At 49.8% G+C, this 18,342-nt stretch overlaps 1 protein-coding gene across 1 annotated transcript in view; it reads right to left on the minus strand.

Moving 5' to 3' along the window:
• LOC138525759 (uncharacterized) overlaps positions 1 to 18,342 on the minus strand; it is an 815,930-nt gene that overhangs the window by 689,686 nt on the left and 107,902 nt on the right. The window contains exon 3 of the mRNA XM_069635930.1: positions 13,362 to 13,399. Within this exon, the coding sequence (XP_069492031.1) occupies positions 13,362 to 13,399 (38 nt within the window). The remainder of the gene's footprint in view (positions 1 to 13,361; positions 13,400 to 18,342) is intronic.

The following is an 18,342-nucleotide window of genomic DNA, read 5'->3' on the forward strand; positions in this document are numbered from 1 at the left end:
ATCAGAGGAGCATCCCTGAAGCAGAGACCACTGAGAATCCACGGTAGCAACCTCATGTCTAGCCTGGTCTCTAGCACTGCAAGAATGTAGAAGGCCATAAGCCCCAGCAACCACAGAAAGGCTGATGCTGGAAAGCAGAAGCCCAAGCTGTGCAACAGGATGCACGTTCAGAAAAATGTGCCGATGCCGGACCTGGAGAGCAAGCACAGACCAAGACAGTCCTTCAGATGGGAAGACATTCATGTCTTTCCTTCTCTGAGGTGCACCGCAACCACTGCCAGTAGCTTGATAAACACTCTTGGAGCTGAAGACAGACCGGATGGAAGGACCTTGAACTGTTACTGGCAATGCCCCACTGTGAATCTCAGGTTCTATGGGTACATGGGTACATGGAAGTAGGTATCCTGCACATATAGAGGGAAAGCCAGTCCTGCAAATCGAGGGCTAGAAGGATCTGAGCCAGAGTAACTATCCTGAACCTGGCTTTGAGCAAGTACAGGCTCAGATGCCTCAGATCCAGTATGGGATGTAAGCCCCAGTCTCTCTTCAGCACCAGAAAATAGGTTGAATGCCAACCCTGCCCTGGTTCCTAGCAGGGCACTGGGTCGATGGCACCCTTCAGCAGGAGCGGACAGACCTCCTAGACTGATTGTTTGGGGGATGGTTTGGAGGCTGTTGAGCAAAGGCTGGATAGTATCCCTGGTGAATGACCTGCAAGGGCCAGATTGGATGTGTTAAGAACCCAATCCTCGCTGAACAGGAAATCCTACACCCCCCGCACCTAAAGAGGAAGAGTGTTATAAGTTTGATTCACAGGCTCTTAGCGCACAGGCTGAGGAGGGCGCAGGTAGATGCGAGGAGCCTCATCTTGGACCACCTCCGCCCCGGCCTCTAGCAGGGTGGCACTGCATCCATTTGCCAGAGGGGGCTTGCCCTCTGCCCCTGCAGCAGTAGGAGGTGGTAAAGGAGCAAAAGCCCCATCCCTGCCTGTGGGGCCCACGAGATATTCTCGTCGGACCGCTATGCCCAGATATTTAGCGGTTTTGGGGGACTACATTTTTGGAGGGACTGATCAGCTTTTGCCCCATAAAAATTGTTGCCATCAAAGATCATGCCCAGGAACTTAACCTGGACAGTCGCAGGGACACCAGAGCTCCTCAGTCAGGAGTACCTCTTCAACACCGTCCCTGTGACCTTTGTACAAGCTATGCAGTCGGTAATATACAGGCCTGACTCCAGCATTTGTCGGAACACCTCCTTGCCATACTTGACTAGGGCTTCAAAGCTCCCTCGGATATCTCTCATGGGAAGGCAGACCAATGGCAAAAGGCCTCTTACTTTCCCTGATGGCAGGTAATGAAGGGAAAGGCGTTGCCTACCGATTTACAGTGGCTGCTTGGACCACTGGGCTCTCAGGGGAGGAATGTGCAGCTAGGAAAGGCGGGTTCTTCCTTCATCTTTTTGCTAGATCCCAGTGCACAGTCAGCACCAAAGCTGGTTTTGACCATAACTCCAGGACCGGGCCTCAACTGCCAGGTTGAAGAACAGGAAGGTCTCCCTCTGCAGAGCCGATTGCACTTTGAGTCTTGAAGGTGCAGACAACCCGAGGGTGTTCACCACTTTGGCCATCAGGTGTTAAAATTAAGTCTGAGGTTTACCTGGTGCAGGGAGCATGTCAAATTGTGGAGCAGTAGCCGGACCACTCACAAACCGCTTCACTCCTGCTCATAGAATTCCTCAGAGAACTCACCAACTTCTCTAAAGGACAAGGGCTTCAGCCCAAAGGGGACAGGATCACCCTCCTCATTGTAAATGTCTTCCATACAATACATGAACTTCTCCTTAGGAAGCAGATTGTACTGCTGAGGGATCTCTCTGGTGTGGAGGAGTGAGGAGCTGGAGCCAGAAGTCCGAAGATAGAGCAGGGTGGCTTAGAGAAGGGTCTTAACCCATAGGAGCTGCCACCGAGCCCAAATGCATATGTATGTGGGCCCTTGCGGCATCTCTGCCAGCTCATCCGTGAGTGGTGGACCTTAATGGCACCATCAGCGCCAAGGCCTGATTGAAGAAGTCAAGCATCTTGAGCCGAAAGGCCACCAATTCCTCCAGCATGGAGGACTGGGTATTGTGAGAAACCAAAGGGTGTCTCACCTGTTTGTCCCCGTGGATATCTGTCTATCTCTCTCCCCTCCTGCCCCCCCCCCCCCCCCAGGCACAGCCATCGCCTTTGGATACAGACCCTGGGGGTGGACCAGTGCAGGAGGATCACCTGGGTGACGGGTGTTCGGGCAGGAGAGGTGGGACAGCCAATGGTGAGACAGGGTATTCCTCCTTTCCTGTACCATGATCCCTCATATTTCATAGGATTCTCTGATGTCCGAACTCCCCGCGCACCTTTGCTACACAAACACTGGGCCGAGGAAGAGGGCGACAGAGTAACAATGCTAACTCTTACATATCGCATTGGACATGTCCTAATTAGGTCAGGCAAAGTCAGGCACTTGATTCTAAGTGCATACATCGGATACCAATTCGCTCTCCTCACACGGATAAAATGCGGAACATAGAGACACACTCTGGGCAAGGTGGAACACGAGTAAAAGCACCGCTTACGGAGGGGCGAAGGTGAACCTACTGGAGCAGAGCAACGGACCAAGGGATCAGAGCCACGGGTGGAGAACCCCAGGAGTTAACTGTAGGAGGTTGTTGCCTCCAAAAGGCTGTAAAAGACACGTGGAGAAGGCCAAAGCGCAAACAAGAAGGCTGAATTGTGCTTCAAGGACACCAGCGCCCCGCCCGAGTCAACGGCAGAATTGGGGAGGCGAGGCCAAGCCTGAGAAGGCCAAAGCCCAAACAAGATGGCTGAATTGTGCTTCAAGGATGCCAGCGCCCCTCCCGAGTCAACGGCAGAGTTGGGGAGGCGTGGCCAAGCCTGTGGTACTAGCCTTGACTTGCAAACTGGAAGACAGTAAAGACAAGAACGAAACACACAGCCGGTGAGATGGCAAGCGACAGGAGAGACCAGTTTGTGCTCCAGAAAGATTGATGTGGCAACATTATATCGTGCAAGTCAAGCCTGCACACGTGTGAATGAGACGCAAAGAAAGGCAGACCTGCAAATGAACCTTGAAGTAGCGACAGCTGTAAAATCAGCGATACTGAATAACAGAGTGGTCCGGCGTAGGGAAGTAGCCCACTCGAAAGTCTCTGTAAAAGGTGGGTAGCGATAAAGCGAATGAACTGTAAAAGTGAAGTGATGAAAATTAACCCCCAGAGCAAGGGAAAGCAAAAAGGTGAATGTTAAACTTTGATGCATAAGACAGTAAACTAACCACACCAGAAAGCACTGGAGCAAATAACTTAAGAGTGCAAGTTGAAAGCTGGAAAGTCAAAGTGGTCCTGCAGAGGTCTGTAGAAAAAGCCACGCACATTTAAAAGACTTAGGAATAGGAAATGGTCTGATCCGACCGATGGAGACCGGAAGTGTAATAAGTTAGGGTAAGGGAACCCCCTAAACGAGGTGAATTAAGCTTGGGGAAGTGAACCCCTGCATGTGTTTTGTTTTGCTATGAAAGGTCTGAGCCTGACTGAGGGAGACCGATGTGAACTTTTACTTTAAGAGGTTTGAGCCCGACAGAGTGGGGCGGATGTGAACTTTATGGGGAACTGTCTTTTGGAAATTGGAAAGTAAGACTTTAACATGGAAGGCCAGATGGTCCTCGAGCTACGTTTTAACTTCCTCTGCGTTAAGAATCTGAGCCAGAGTGTGTCATTGCGCCTACAGGGACCGCCTTACTCTGTGCAAAGTAGGAATTTCTCCAACCCCATTGAAACTTCAATAAAGGTTTTACAAATTGTACGCTTTGTGTCAGTGTCATACTTGTGATACCCTGCCTCCTTCATAGCAGGGAAAGGTAACTGTGGTGAAGACTAATGGAGTTTCAACGACCCGCTTGGTGAACAAGACTTCTTGCAGCATTTCTTCTTGTTTTCTGAACCGGGTGCCTTACTTCCATTTGGCACTCCTCACCCAGCAACCTCAAACAGGTCAGTCCATCACCTTTGTTCCTATGGAGAAAGGTTAAGAGTTTCACTGCCTGCTCTCAAAGTGTCTTGAGATGCATTGACTGGAAAAACAGGCAATCCTGTGCAGTGCGCCTGCCTAGATAGTACAGGCAACTTCAGTGCGGGTCAGATACTGACATTTGACGCCTGCAGTAGAAGCAGGGTTTGAAACCCTCGAGACCTTTTGACAGGTTCGGCATGGCGCAAAGCAAGAAAAATAAAATACTCCTAGCCAAGCCGTGTTCTTGAAGTGAGAACACATAGTGCAGCATCTCAATATATACTGGTCCCGACATGTGAAGCGCATGGCGCGTTGTGGCGTCTGGTGGAACAGACACAGAGCCATGCTGCATTCCCTGTGTTGAGAGATACAGATCAAAGATGAGGCATTAATTGAAGAAATGTGCGATTCTGTGCAGAGAATGAATCTTTGTGGAATACCATAGGGGACACTCTGCGTTCATAAATAAGTTGTGTTGAGTGATGGGGAGTTACTGTTGGTATTTTCTTTAGAACTATACAAAGAAAAAAAAACAAAGCCAAACATCTCATTAGTAAAAGATGCAGCTTAGAGGTTTAAGCAGGTCATTTACTTATTTACCTGCTGTTACTAGAAAGGACAATAAACACATTTATATTTTAAAAAAACAGAGACCCTTGTTGGGGAAGTGAAGTTATTCCATGGATGTTGATAAAGTATATCAAAAGCACTTAATGCACCTGTGCGTTTGCTTCAGGTGGAAAGCAGTGTTACGCTGTGGAAGACCGTGCATCCATACCACCACCGTCCTTTGGGGCGGCCACCTTGCATCAACCACAGACAGGTCTTCAATCATTACTGTGTTGCTGCCGGTGTCTATGGTCAGCTGAAACCTACTCACCCCGTTCCAGTGTGTATCCCTGAAGAAAGCAGTGTGTTCAGCCAACATTGGATCCTGTCGCTGCCAAGGCATTCAATGCGCCCTGTGCAGTCTTGGCGACAGTCCTTGCTGCCTGCATCATAATAATCTCTGCATAGAGGATCTGGACTGCTCCAATAGTTCTTTACTGCTCCCCCGCTCCACGCACCTTCATTCATCACAAGGTGCATTCATTTTAGACAAGAACCATTTTGTGTTGATACTGCACAAAACGCCTTCATTAGGAAATGTTTAACTCTAGTCAATAGAAGTACAACCATGCCAGACGCAAGGATAGCATCACCACCTCACTACCCGCCTTAATCAGGCCCACCCCACTGCTCTGGAAAAGGTGGAAAAAAAGAGGATAGACAGGCACTTAATTGTCATTGGGGTAAAAATGTGTTTGCAGCAAGAAAGGATGCTACATTTTATTGTATTGGTTTATTTCAAACCTTATACAAAATACTAACAAAATGTTACAATCACGGTTTCAATACATACGAAAAGCATGATCACTCATTAAATCGTCAATTTCATTTTAAATCATCAGCCAGGGGCGCTGTTGTGCGCCGAACAAGATGGCCGCCTGAAACGTGAGCTCCGTGGCAGGCAGATCACTCGATCCTGATCTTGGGCATTTACTATCTACAACTTTTACCAGACTGCTACGATTCGCGAGCTGCTGGATCAGGGACCAACTGGTCCAAATCCCGAAGAAAAACGGCGCTGGTAACCCTGTGATCGGGAACTGCCGCGACCATCCCCCCTCGCCCGCGCATCTGCGTGCCGAAATCCGGCACTCGAGGAGAATCAGACGGTCCAGGCCCCCGGTACCGTAACGCCCCGCCACCCCCTCTGGAGGCCCGTGTGGCGGTGGAACATCTCTGCATCGACGACCGGGAGCGAACCATGCGATTGCTTAGGCTGTACAGCACCGGCGCAGAGCACCGCAGATATTAGAACTGTAACGGCTCATGTGCTGGACCTGCGCCTGAGCTGGGCGGCTCCTACTCAGGCCCTCATCGACTCCTACATCGGCTTTCATCCTGCTGTCCCCCTCCCCTTCAACGAGATTTCAGCGCCCGGGGTAGAGCCAACGGACGCCGGGTGCTGCGCTCCCCCACTGATGTGGACTAGGTTGCCGTACCCTTGGCGGCTGCAAGGTACGTGGGGGATGGGGAGCTGCTAACCCCTGGCCGTCTCGAAGCAGAGATAAGGACAAATCGATGCGTTGCTCCGCGGGGGTCACCAACCACACGCACCCGATAGAGGACGCCCTATGACCAGCCTGCTCCCGCCGAGCGACTTGCTGTGGCCCAGCCCCTGCCCCGGCTCACCACGCAGGGTGCCCCCTGCAATCCCGTACGGAGTGTTCGCACCAACATCATCCTGCACCCTCTCAGCGCGGCGCAGCCCACACTAGATTCTTGTCTGCACCTGGAGGGGCCCAGACCCCTGGTGGCCTGGCCGCTGCCTGCTGGGATCCCCTGTGGTCCACGTCATCCGGCCCCGCTGCCCCGCGCCGGATACCCTACGACACCCGAAGATCTGCCCTGGCCCCGCTCCTCCTCCTTCCAGGGCGGCTGACTTCGGGCTCCCCGGCGCTACTTGGGTTGTACCCTGCCAACCTTTGTCATTGAGGCCTGGATCCCCTGGGGGCTGTACCTCGTTGATCCTGTCCGTGGAGGCGAGGGATACCATCGGCTCTCCCTCATCTCTCCTGAGTCGCATCACTGCCACAATGACTAAAGGGACTGGGGAAAAACAGAGCTCCATGAACATGTTCACGAAGACTCCGGTCAGCTCTGCTGAGGAGGTCTCCGAGCAGGCCCCTGCCACTACCTCATCCCTTGCTACCTCAGAATCTCAGAACATGATGGACTTTATCCACGAGGGTTTTACCACGCTCCCCTCGAAGTTAGATGACATGAATGGCACTATCTCCTCTATCAAGGCCAACATTGAGAGGACTGACAGTCGAGTGTTGGAGGTTGAAACCAGGGTGAGCTCCGCCGAGGACGGTCTGGGGGCGCTGCGTTCAGAGGTCACGGCTCTATCCAACCGCGTCCTAGAGGTGGAGAAGAAAAATGAGGACTTGGAATCTCACTCGAGGCGTAACAACCTCTATATCATTGGGGTCCCCGAGAGTGTTATCGGAGAGCGATGGAAGACTTTGTGGAACACACATTACTGTCGCTTCTGGATTCACCGAAGCTCTCTCCACAGTTTGCTATAGAGCGGGCACACCGGGCCCCCGACGCCTAAACCCAAGCCAGGTGCACCTCCACGACCCATTATAGCTTGTGTCCTTAACTTTCGAGACTGTGATGCCCTCGTTAGATCCGCAAGACTCAAAGGTGAACTTCTACTGGACGGAGCAAAGATACACCTATACCCTGACTTCTCGGTGGCTGACCAGCGGGAGCGCAAGACTTTCTTGGCTGTAAAAAGAAGGCTTAGAGATCACGGAGTCAAATACTCCATGTTATACCCCGCTAAGCTGCGAGTGAAGCACAACAATCAGGTGTCATTCTTCACGATTCCGGAGGAGGCCTCCAGGTTTATCGACGATCATTTCCCAGGTTGACCTTCCTCCCCAGCTATTCCTCTACAGCTACTCAGCTTGCCCGTTGGGGAGGCGCCGACACCGGCTTTCCCCCCTGACGCCAAGAATACACCACACTTGTACTTCTCAACAATTGTCAGTTGGATTACTCTGCATGACTGTGCCAAGTTAAACTGTGCCAAATATAGTTGTCAAGTTACGTCCGAAGCTTCATTGTAGGCACCATGTTCTCGCTGGATCTGCCACAGGCCCGGAGCGGCGTCATCAGTCCGGCCCACAGGCCCCCAGGCGTTGATGCCACTGGTTTGGATTTGGTTAAGGGGTTTTGGGGTTGTCATTCCTCTAGTTGGGGGAGGGATGCGGGTGGGTTGTGATGGGTGTTTTGTTATAAAAAAGTTTGGCGTTGGCAGCGAGGGCGGACCGCAGGGTAATGCAGTGTTAATGGGGCTAATGGGCTGCTACATCGGCCCACTGGACATCATCATCCTGGCGATATGAACGCCACCGCTCCTCTGACTGAGAACAATCTAACCTTCATGAGCTGGAATGTGAGGGGGCTGGGCAATTTTAAATAAATGAGACAGATACAGCTGCAAGCGGAACGGCATGGATCCAAGATCCTTTTCTTACAGGAGACGCATGCGCGTTCTGAACATTGTGTGAGATTTGCCAGAACCTGGGGCCCCCAGAGATACTTCACCAACTTCTCTACTCAAAGTCGTGGAGTTATGACTATTATTCATAAGAGTCTTAAATTTACACTCATTTCTTCGCGAATTTACCCCCATGGTAGATATGTACTACTTCATGCTACACTCCAGAATAGGGAGGTGATCTTGCTGAACATCTATGGCCCCAACATAGATGACCCGGAGTTTTACCCTTTGGTTCCTATCCTCTGGGGTGGGGACTTCAACACCATTTTTGATACAGACCTTGACAGATCTGGGTCCAGGCCCCGCCAACTCACCAGGGCAGCCTATGCTGCACTGTCGTCCCTTCCCCGCCTTGCGGTCGTGGACGCAGGGAGACTACTCTACCCTGATTCCCATGTCTATTCCTTTTACTCTTCAGTCCATGATTCATATTCCCGAATTGATAGGTGGGTAATCTGATGTATTGATCAAAAATGTGGTACAATTAACGATCCATCCTAGGACCCTATCTGACCACTCCCCGGTGACCATCACCATGGGCTGGGGGCTGGACGGTGACCGTACCAGACGCTGGAGGATGAAACCTCATTCTCTCCTTGACCCTCTGTTCAGATCGGAGCTCGAGGTAGCCATTGAGGAGTATTTTGAAATAAACAAGGACTCTGTGTCCTCGCAGGCCACCCTGTGGGAGGCCTTTAAGGCATATATTAGGGGCATAGCACTGTCCAAAGAGAGTGGCATACTTAGAACAATTCGAAGGGATATCGCTGTGAGCGAAACCAAGCTATCGACCCTGGAGGCCCAGTGTTCGCGGTCCTCAACCCCTGCGACCCTTGCAGCTATAGGAGTGTAGCTGGACGTTTTTCGTTCTCTGGCGGAACGGGAACAAAAATTGCTAGATAGCCCCGGCCTGGCGAGGAGATACGGAGAGGGCGAGCGCCCCGGCTGCTTCCTTGTTAGACTCATCCGTCATGAGCTGGGTGCTCCACATATACCTGGAATTGTTCGTCCGGATGGCTCCTTAGCTATCACGTCACAGGCCATCAACTCTGAGTTCTTTGCTTTTTACAAAGCCCTATACTCCAATTCGGACGAGGCCACGGAGGCGGAGGTGGACTCCTATCTTGCTGCTCTCCCCCTAACGGTCCTCTCTCCCGAGACCGCTGGTTCCCTCGATTCTCCACTCACCCTGGAAGAGTTTACAGAGGCCATAGACTCTCTCTCCTCGGGGAAGTCTCCTGGCTCCGATGGCATCCCAGTTGAATTCTATAAATGCTATAAGACTCTCTTACTCCTTCACTTAATAGCTCTCTGGGAGGAATCGGTAGAGGCAGGCATACTGCCCCCCCCCCCCCCCCATCACTCCGCGAAGCCACAATTACGGTCCTGCTCAAACCTGGTAAACCTGCCACCCATTCATATCGCCCACTTTCCCTCAAACTGCAACACAAAAATGTTTGCTAAAATGTTAGCGACCAGGCTTGCTCCCTGTATGCCATCAATTATACACCCGGACCAGGCGGGATTCATTCCAGGTCGCTCCACCGCTCTGAACCTTAGACGGCTCTTTAATATAATTAGCAGGATTAGCCCCAATGTGCAGGCGGTCGCCGCAATCCTCAACATGCAGAAGGCATTCGATTCAGTCTCTTGGAGATACCTCTGGCGGGTGCTCGAACAATGCAAATTCGAGCCGGTTTTTCGCTCCTGGGTCAAGGTGCTTTACTCAGGTCCTGTGGCCAGTGTCCGCACGGAGGACAGATGCTCCCCATTCTTCAATATTGCCAGGGGAACGAGACAGGGCTGTCCGGTCTCTCCCCTGATTTTCGTTTTAGCGATAGAACCTTTCGCCGACATGCTTCGACAACTTCACTCGCACAGAGGGCTTCGCTCGCCGGGTCAAGACGATATTGTATCCCTCTATGCTGATGATGCACTCCTTCTCGTGCGGTCCCCCTCCACTAATTTACCCCCGATATTGAAAGATGTTATCCACTTCGGGTACATCTCAGGCCTCAAGGTGAACTGCGCAAAATCTACGCTCTTTCCGCTCACGGAATGCACCCTTCCGCCCCCTGACACTATGGGGTTCACATGGGCGCAATCGAAGTTCACCTATCTGGGGATTGAAATAACACGTCAGTTTGAGTCGACCCTCGAGGAGAACTATCAAAACTACCTTGCGCACCTGGCGACTAAGACTCTGGCATGGAGAAAATTGCCGATCTCCTTGGCAGGTAGAATAGGGTTATTAAAAATGATAGTATTACCCCAATTACTATACAGGTTCACCTACGTCCCCCTGTGGCCGGGCAAGGGTTTCTTCCAAGCATTGACACGCAGCATCAACTCTTTTTTGTGGCATTTGGGCGCGGTCAGGCTCAAGCTCGGGACCTTGTCTACCCCGATGGCTGACGGCGGCTTTGGGGCCCCCGATTTTCTTAAATACGGGTTGGTCTCTCAAATCCAATACACATCCTACTGGTTTAACACAGCAGACCCTTCTCCACATCCGCTCCCTGGTGATACAACCCATTCCTTTGGCACGGGATACACTGAATCCGGTGGCTTGCACCTACCTGGCGCTAACGAAAACGTGGAAATTGCTAGATACTCCTCACCCATTTCATGGCAATCTCCCACTGTGGAACTTTCTCCCCGGGATCCCATGAGTACCGCCGTCGACTGTGCGCAGACGGGCTGAGGCGGGATACGAGTTGCTCCGTGACGTATTCGAGCAGGGTAGCTTTGTTGAGTGGCCCGACCTGCCGCTGCCCTTGAGGGTTGGCCCGAGTGCATGGCTTCAGTATTCAGCTCTACGTAAAACCCTTAAAAGAAACTACCCTATGTTTCCAGCAATGCCACCGGATGATCCCGCTATCGAAGAACTGACTTCCCCCACACCTACCAGAGGGAAAATATCTAGGCTATACACAATGATACAATCCAGAACCACTCCGAAATTCACTGGTCTAAGGCGGGCGTGGGAGGACCACCTCGGGGTGGAGGTGACTGACGAACGCTGGGCTCACATGTGTGCCCGTATACACCAGGTGTCTTTCAATTCCCGTTTCAAATTGATTCAACTAAAGGTGTTACATAGGTTTCATTATACCCCGAGCAGGTTGCATCGTATGCTTAGTGATCACTCCCCAAGATGCCCCAGGTGTGGACAGGATGGCGCCGACTATATGCACATGATCTGGGCCTGTCCCCGCCTCTCCCAATTTTGGGAGAAGTTGTTCACAACTGTATCTGCTATACTTGATCAACCTATCGACCCCTCCCCAATGAAGGGCCTATTCCATGACTTTCCAGGGCTACCCCGAAATTCCAAGAAACTGGCCGGCCTTTGCATGCTCCTTGCGGTACGAGCCATTCTGCTCTGTTGGCTTCGCCCCACACCCCCCCCGCATGCGCAATGGCTCAGGGCTCTCACATGGGCCTCAGACAATGAGGAAGCGTGGTCCTGCCTACAACCAGCCCACTCGAGGCCTAGGGATGTCTGGCTCCAGTTTCGCTCCTATATGTCAGATTTAAATGCGACACCTGATACAACTTCCCCAACTACTACACCCACTCATGCAGGTGGTCTATCCTGAGCTAAGGGCTCTCTTATGCTGCGTTCGCACTGTATGCGGCCTTGATAGAAAATGTTAATACTAGATGCACTGACTGTATGCCTGTACTGTTTTAACTGTACGACCTTGTGCTTACCTTGTGTATTGTTCGCCTGTGTTCTGCTGTCAAGCTGTTTAATAAAAAAAGGTTTAAAAAAAAAAATCATCAGCCAGACAAAAGGGGAAAAATATTAATAACTACTTTCAAGCGTACGTTAATAAATTATCAACTGAGTTAAAAAGGTTTCCGATTTGATTAATAGCGAAGTTGGTTCACCGGATAAAATGCGTTCCCAAAATGTAGATGTATTTATGAAGCGTTCCTCATGTGTACTTTCCAACTTACAAAACCTGCATAGAGAACTAGTAACTTGCCCTCCAATATGCAAGATCTCTATGGTATGTATCAAGTTTAATGTTATCTTTCGACATGTTTTCATATATCGGCCATCTCAGGGAGAACATGCATAATTTGGGATCTGGGGGGGAAGAGTGGCTGCTGTGTCGATTGCAAAGTTTGAGAAGAATCCATTGCATCTTGTGCTTACTTCAGAGCTCTTTCACATTTACATGGATTTGCACCATTACCCGCAAACCTGAAAATAGATGGTCATCTGCATAGTTGTGAAATTAAACTCATGTGCATGCAGCTTGTGAAGGAGTTGAACATAGAAATTAAATAATAGGGAATATAATCAGGAGCCGCACGTCACTCTATAGTTCACATTGGATAAAAGTGAATTAAACTCACCTATAGATATTGCCCAGGAAGGACCATCTATTTTCTTGTCTCCTTCGAAAATTTGACCACTTCATCCAGAAAAGAGAGCAGAGCAGGACTAAGGTCAAGAATGTCAAGGGCTCCAGTGGCATTAAGAGGCCGGTTTCACTCTCATTCATGATGAGCCAGAGGGTATCCCTCGCATCCAATACGTTTCAATGCCCCTAAAGCCTGATTGCTAGATACCCAAAAGCTGATGTTCTTCAACACATGTTTCAGTTAAACAGAGGCCTCCGTGAGCAGGTTCTTCGAGGAAGGATGCACGTCTACCTTTTAGCTGACGAGATCTGAATGCAATCTCTTGCCGGCATCGAATGGCATAATCAATCTTGAAAAACTGATCCCCCAAAAAAATGTTGATGCCTCAATGGGGAGTTGACATACTTTGGGATCAGATTCCAGGCAGTCAGGAGGGAGGGGCAAAAAGGGCAGGTGACGGAAAGAAGGGAGAGGTCAGGCAGAGTAGGGGCATTTGGGGTCTACCCCCATGGGCACAGTGACATGGAACTCTATCATAAAAAAAGTTAGAGCGTAACACGAACACTCAATGTTCTGAGGTTATGCTTGAGAAGGGACACGGTAATGGGGACGGAATTCATTGAAAATATAAATGTCACCACTACCAGTCACTGATTTCACCTTAATTGTGGTGTGAGCATATTTTTTGCTAAACATGAAAGATTTTCTGCACAGTATAATGCAAATAACACCACAACAAGGAAGGGTCATAAAGATCTACTTCTCATAAATGGGTCTTAAAAGAGAACTTACTTCATTGCCAGCGGAACCAAAAAGTACTGTCCAAAGACCTAGAAAGAGAAGATTGCAATTAGCATAAAACAGTAATAGTTCATTATGCGTACTTCAATCCCACCCACCTCTGATCACCAAAACAAATGGTGGATAAAATGAAGGCCCACACAGGCCTTTTGAACTTCAATTATCCCTCAATGGGCTCACTGAGGCTGCTGTTTGGAGCAGGTGACTTAAGGAAAAGGTGTCAAAGGTATTACACCAAAACGAGTGCGTCTAATACTAGCAGCATAGGCAAAAAAGTCAACCTGTGTCAGAACCACCATGCACATGCTACCCACCTGTCTTTCCCTCCGCTGCTACACTCTGGCGGGAGATGGGAACGCTCCTGCCCTTGACCAATTACAGTTTTTTGTAGATCAGTTTATATTTACGACTCAGTATCTCATTTCAAGTACATTTAATGTGCCAAGATAAGGAATTGGATAGACAAGCCTAGGATTATTCAATCGAGGCGGTGGGACTAGAACTGAAGCTCTTTTAACTTTGGATACATGACAGCAGATTCACACAATATTTTCCTTGCCTGTAAGTGCCAAATGCAGATAGCAGGTTTCTGAAACTAAAGGGTTTTGCACAGGCAGATCTGCACCCTGCAGAATGTGTAGGTTTGGAGCGCCCCCAGAGGAGTGACTGCCGCATTCCCGAGGGCAACCCTATTCACAAAGACAATGCTCCCCACCGCTCACTCACCCCGCTCTCCCTTCCTCCACAATGCTACTCTACACGTGAAGTTTGTTGTGCACAAATGGAGACCTGTGGTGTGATTGGGAAATCCAAGCCCATTGTAGGAAAATTCATTAGCTATAGTCTTGCACGTTCTACCTACTGATAAGGTAGGTGCTTTTAATGTTTCGCTTGCATTTTAGGATGCTTTTTATTGTCCCCAAGATCAATGCATCTTTGATCATTCGTCCTCTACTTCAATGGCTACTTGTATGTATGTAAAGGATATATAAAGTGCAAACCGAGCTGCTGGGATGCCATGGAGCGCTGTATTTGGGGAACGCAACCAGGAGGCTGCAGGTATGGTTGTGTCAGTAGCAGAGGAGCTGGGATGGGTAGTTGGAGCAGGGCAGAGGGAGCGCTCTGGAAGGGAGAATTAGTGTTGAGTGGAGTGATCAGCAATTGGCAAGATATTCTTTGATAAGGAACGTCTGGCGGCCTTTCCTGTAGTGTAGGATTGAGAGGGCCAGTCTCATCTGTGTTGGGAACTGCTTACAAAGACAGAGTGTGTAACAGGAAAAGCCTGTTACTTGTATTTGTCCCCTCTTGCAGTTCTAATTTACCATTACCGGCACAGCTACCGCCAGGGTTGTAATGAGGCCCACTGTTTCAATAGTACCCAAGGGGGTGCTTTGTGTTAAAATGTAAATTGTGATATATTCAGCAACAATGGTCAAAATTACTAACTGCATAGTGAAGTAACTCATCAAAATGGCCCACATTGGCCAAAATAGTGGCCCATTTTGACTGGCCCACACTGGCATTTTACATTTTTGGTACAGGCATTGCCCTATAGACCAGTCCGAGCCTGGCGGCTCATCCATAATGGCGAGGGGGCGCCCACCCAGTGGCCCCTCACCCATTATGGAGGAGCTAAGGAGCCAGCCCAGTGAAACAGTGAGCACTCCCTCAGCACACTCCCTCAGCTGATTTTTTTCAGCTGAGGGAGTGCTCCTGGGCTGGCTGAACTGTCAAAGGGACTGACTGTTCAGTTCAGTTCCCCAGCTGCACATGCTCACTGAGCCATGAAAGGCTGGGGCGTTTTGTTTTGCCAGCATTACATAGCTCATTGGAAATGTTGGCTGGAACACTGCAGGTCTCTATGTCCGAGGGGAAGCTCCTGCGCCTCCTCGCACATACGGACAGAGCAGCCTGGAGCAGGGCGTTTCAGCACCCACACGCAGGCCAATGCAGAAGGTACGTTTATGTTCATTTTTTTTTATTTAAACATGTGTATGGATGTTTGTATGCTTATGTTATGAGTGAGTGTATGGTGATGGATGCTCGTGTGAATGATAGAGTGTTAGGCAGAAACCTGTGCAGTTCCCTCTGGGACCACTGCAAAAAGTTTAAGACTACAGGAGTTAGCAGTAAACCCAATTGGTAGCATTCTGCACCACCCAGATTTACCTGGTAGCTGTGGCTGAGCAGTCAGACTTCTCTCAAGACGAGTTAGGCAGTATATAGAGTATACAAGATAGGGCAATTTACACAGTAGAACAAGTAGACACGGATCAGAGCTTGGGTGTAAAGATATATAATTATTTATTTAAAAACACATCTATGAAAAACACACTGGCAGTAATATGGCAAACAACTTCAATCACAGTTACTATAAGTATATATCAATCCCATAACAATATTTCGACAAGTCTAGGTTCAAAGGCACCACTTATTTGCAGACAGAGGTGAGTGCTTAACCTAGATGGCACTCTAGTATTCGTTAGAAAGGGAGAGAAAAAGGCAGGGTATGAAACCAACTCAGTACCAACACTGTTACGAAGCAAATGCAAGGCAAGCAAGGCAGGGTCTACTATAGATCACAAAGTTCAGAGGCCAGGCCCACTCGGAGAGAGGCAAGGCGGTATGTCCCAAAAATACCACAGTGGAAATGCACCAAGTCTTTGTAGCAAAATGTCACAGAAAGATTGGACCAGTTTTTTAGAACAAAAGTTAAGGTGGTCTGGAGGCGACCCAGTGGAAAGGTAAGGATTTAAGACACCTCACGCTAACCGATTCAAGGGAAGCCAGGCGGACACAGTACCTTGAGAGTGAAGAGACATCTCCGGCGGGGGCAGTTGTTCCTGGTGGTGGATGCAAGTCGGGGCTTTGCCAGAAGAAGAGATGATCTCGTCGTAGAGGAAAGTTGAAGATCGTTGCACCACCAGGGAAGGGACCAGCCGCGGAGTGCTCAGTCACAAGGCACCACCTTTTGGCCGCGGTACAGTGGTTAGTGGCTATCCGGTTGCTGGGGTGCTCAGCACGGGCAATTCGACCACTAGACGTCCTGGAAGCGAAGAAAAAGCAAGGGACTGGTTGTTTCCACCAGTCAAAGGGAAGAAGACTTTCCAGCAGGGAGATCTCCTCTGTCGTTGGGAAGTGGCAAGTCGGTTCAGCAGGGCTCCACCGGTGGTGTCGTCGTTGCAGGTCGGCTCAGCTTTACCCTCGTCGGATTCTTAGGTCCTGTGGCGACTTCTGAAGTTCCAGTCCCCAAAGCCCTGCTTTTATGCAGAAAACCCCAATTCATTCAGCCTAGCTGTCAATCAAACATGCTAAGTGGTGAGTGGGGCGGCTCACCACTTGGGCCAATCACATCAGAGTGCGACTTGAGTTGGCAAGGCAACTCAGTCCAGGGTGCCTAACCCCCCTCCCACACCCCCTGCGGTACCCAGACAGAATGGCACCACTCTGGAGGGCTTCTGTGCAGAAGCCCGCCAAAAGTGGAACAAAGGGCTCAACCTTTGGTTTGGAGTTACAGAGGCAAACACATACACCATTTAAAAACCGAGTTCTGGCAGAAAATACCAACCAGTGAATTCATTTTAATTTAATAAACCGGCGGTATGACCGAGGCTACATAGAAAAAGTATTAGCCTCGAACAATGGGAAAATCCCATAGGAATATATTCGCGGTCGAATATAAAAAGTAGTATCCACTGCCACCAGCCAAAACTCGACAAGGGGGGACGGGACAGTGCCCCCTCGAACAACAGACCCAGGGGTAATTGAATTACCCCTACCAGTACGTCCACAATAGGATGGTTTGTACTGGTTCTGTTAGTAATTTTAGGTCTAGTAAAGCCAATGCTGACTTTACATGCCCTGGGAGACAGTAGTCAGTCCCAGGGTATGGAGTCTATGGTGGGGGTCACCTAGGACACCCCAGTGTTACGGCACGGAGGGTGCTGTGTAACACACATAGCAAAACACATGAGACCCTATGGAGTAAAAGACCCCATAGCCCATAGAACACATTAACATTCAATGAAATACCGCAAATCGTGTCCAAGAGTGGGAGAAAAAGAGTCTCACTCTTGGCAGGATTGAAAAAACAAACTCCAGAAATCCAGCAAAGCTGCTGGGGGACTCACTAGGTTAGGAAATTCAGCCTAAACAGAGAATTCTCCCTAACAGAGTGATTGCTATATGAATGTGCAGTGCCTTGCATACACACATAATCATGTTGATTGTGTTAGGCCCAGTGGGGCCCAGGGGACAGGGATGTATCTTTTTACTGGACATCTAGCATAGATGTCCAGTAAAAAAATGTCATGCCTCCCCCCTTAACCCCCAGCACCAATTGCAAACTGTTTGACTATTTACCAATTCTTTTGTTAAAAGTATGTCCTACAATGCAACATCTTAACCCATTATTTAAAAGAAATTTATGGGGGGAAACCCCCCCAAAGCCCCTTTTATTGGTTTGGGCTCCATCACTATGGCATTTTTGGGGGAAATAGTTATTCCCCTCCACTTAAAAAGAAAATCATCAGCCACCACTGGCCCTCAGACTGTGTTGGGAACGGGATGGGGGAACCCAGGAACTATGGTGGGAGCACAATGGCCGGGAACCATGGGATAGTGGTGGGAGCAGAGTGGGGAGAGCCCAGGGTACGTGATGGGGTGGGGAGAGACAAGGGACTGGGTAGGAGTGGGATGAGGGAGCCCAGCGACTGATGGGAGCAGATGACGGCGCGCAATACATACTGTCCATTTGGCATTTCTGGGGGGTCCCGGACTGCCCATATTTTGCTCAAGGGGGCCCCGGACAAAAAAGTTTGAAGACCATTGGTCTAAACAGACTCCAGGCAGCATTTCAAAGCACCTCGTGGAATCACATAAAGCCTCTGCGATTCCTCCATTTTTGTACACTGCCACCCCTGAATCAGGTGCAGTTACTCAAGCTTCAGGGCCTGTGAATACTGCTCGAACC

This window comes from Ambystoma mexicanum, chromosome 7p, assembly GCF_040938575.1.
Source record: "Ambystoma mexicanum isolate Mex_15411 chromosome 7p, UKY_AmexF1_1, whole genome shotgun sequence".
NCBI lineage: Eukaryota > Metazoa > Chordata > Amphibia > Caudata > Ambystomatidae > Ambystoma > Ambystoma mexicanum.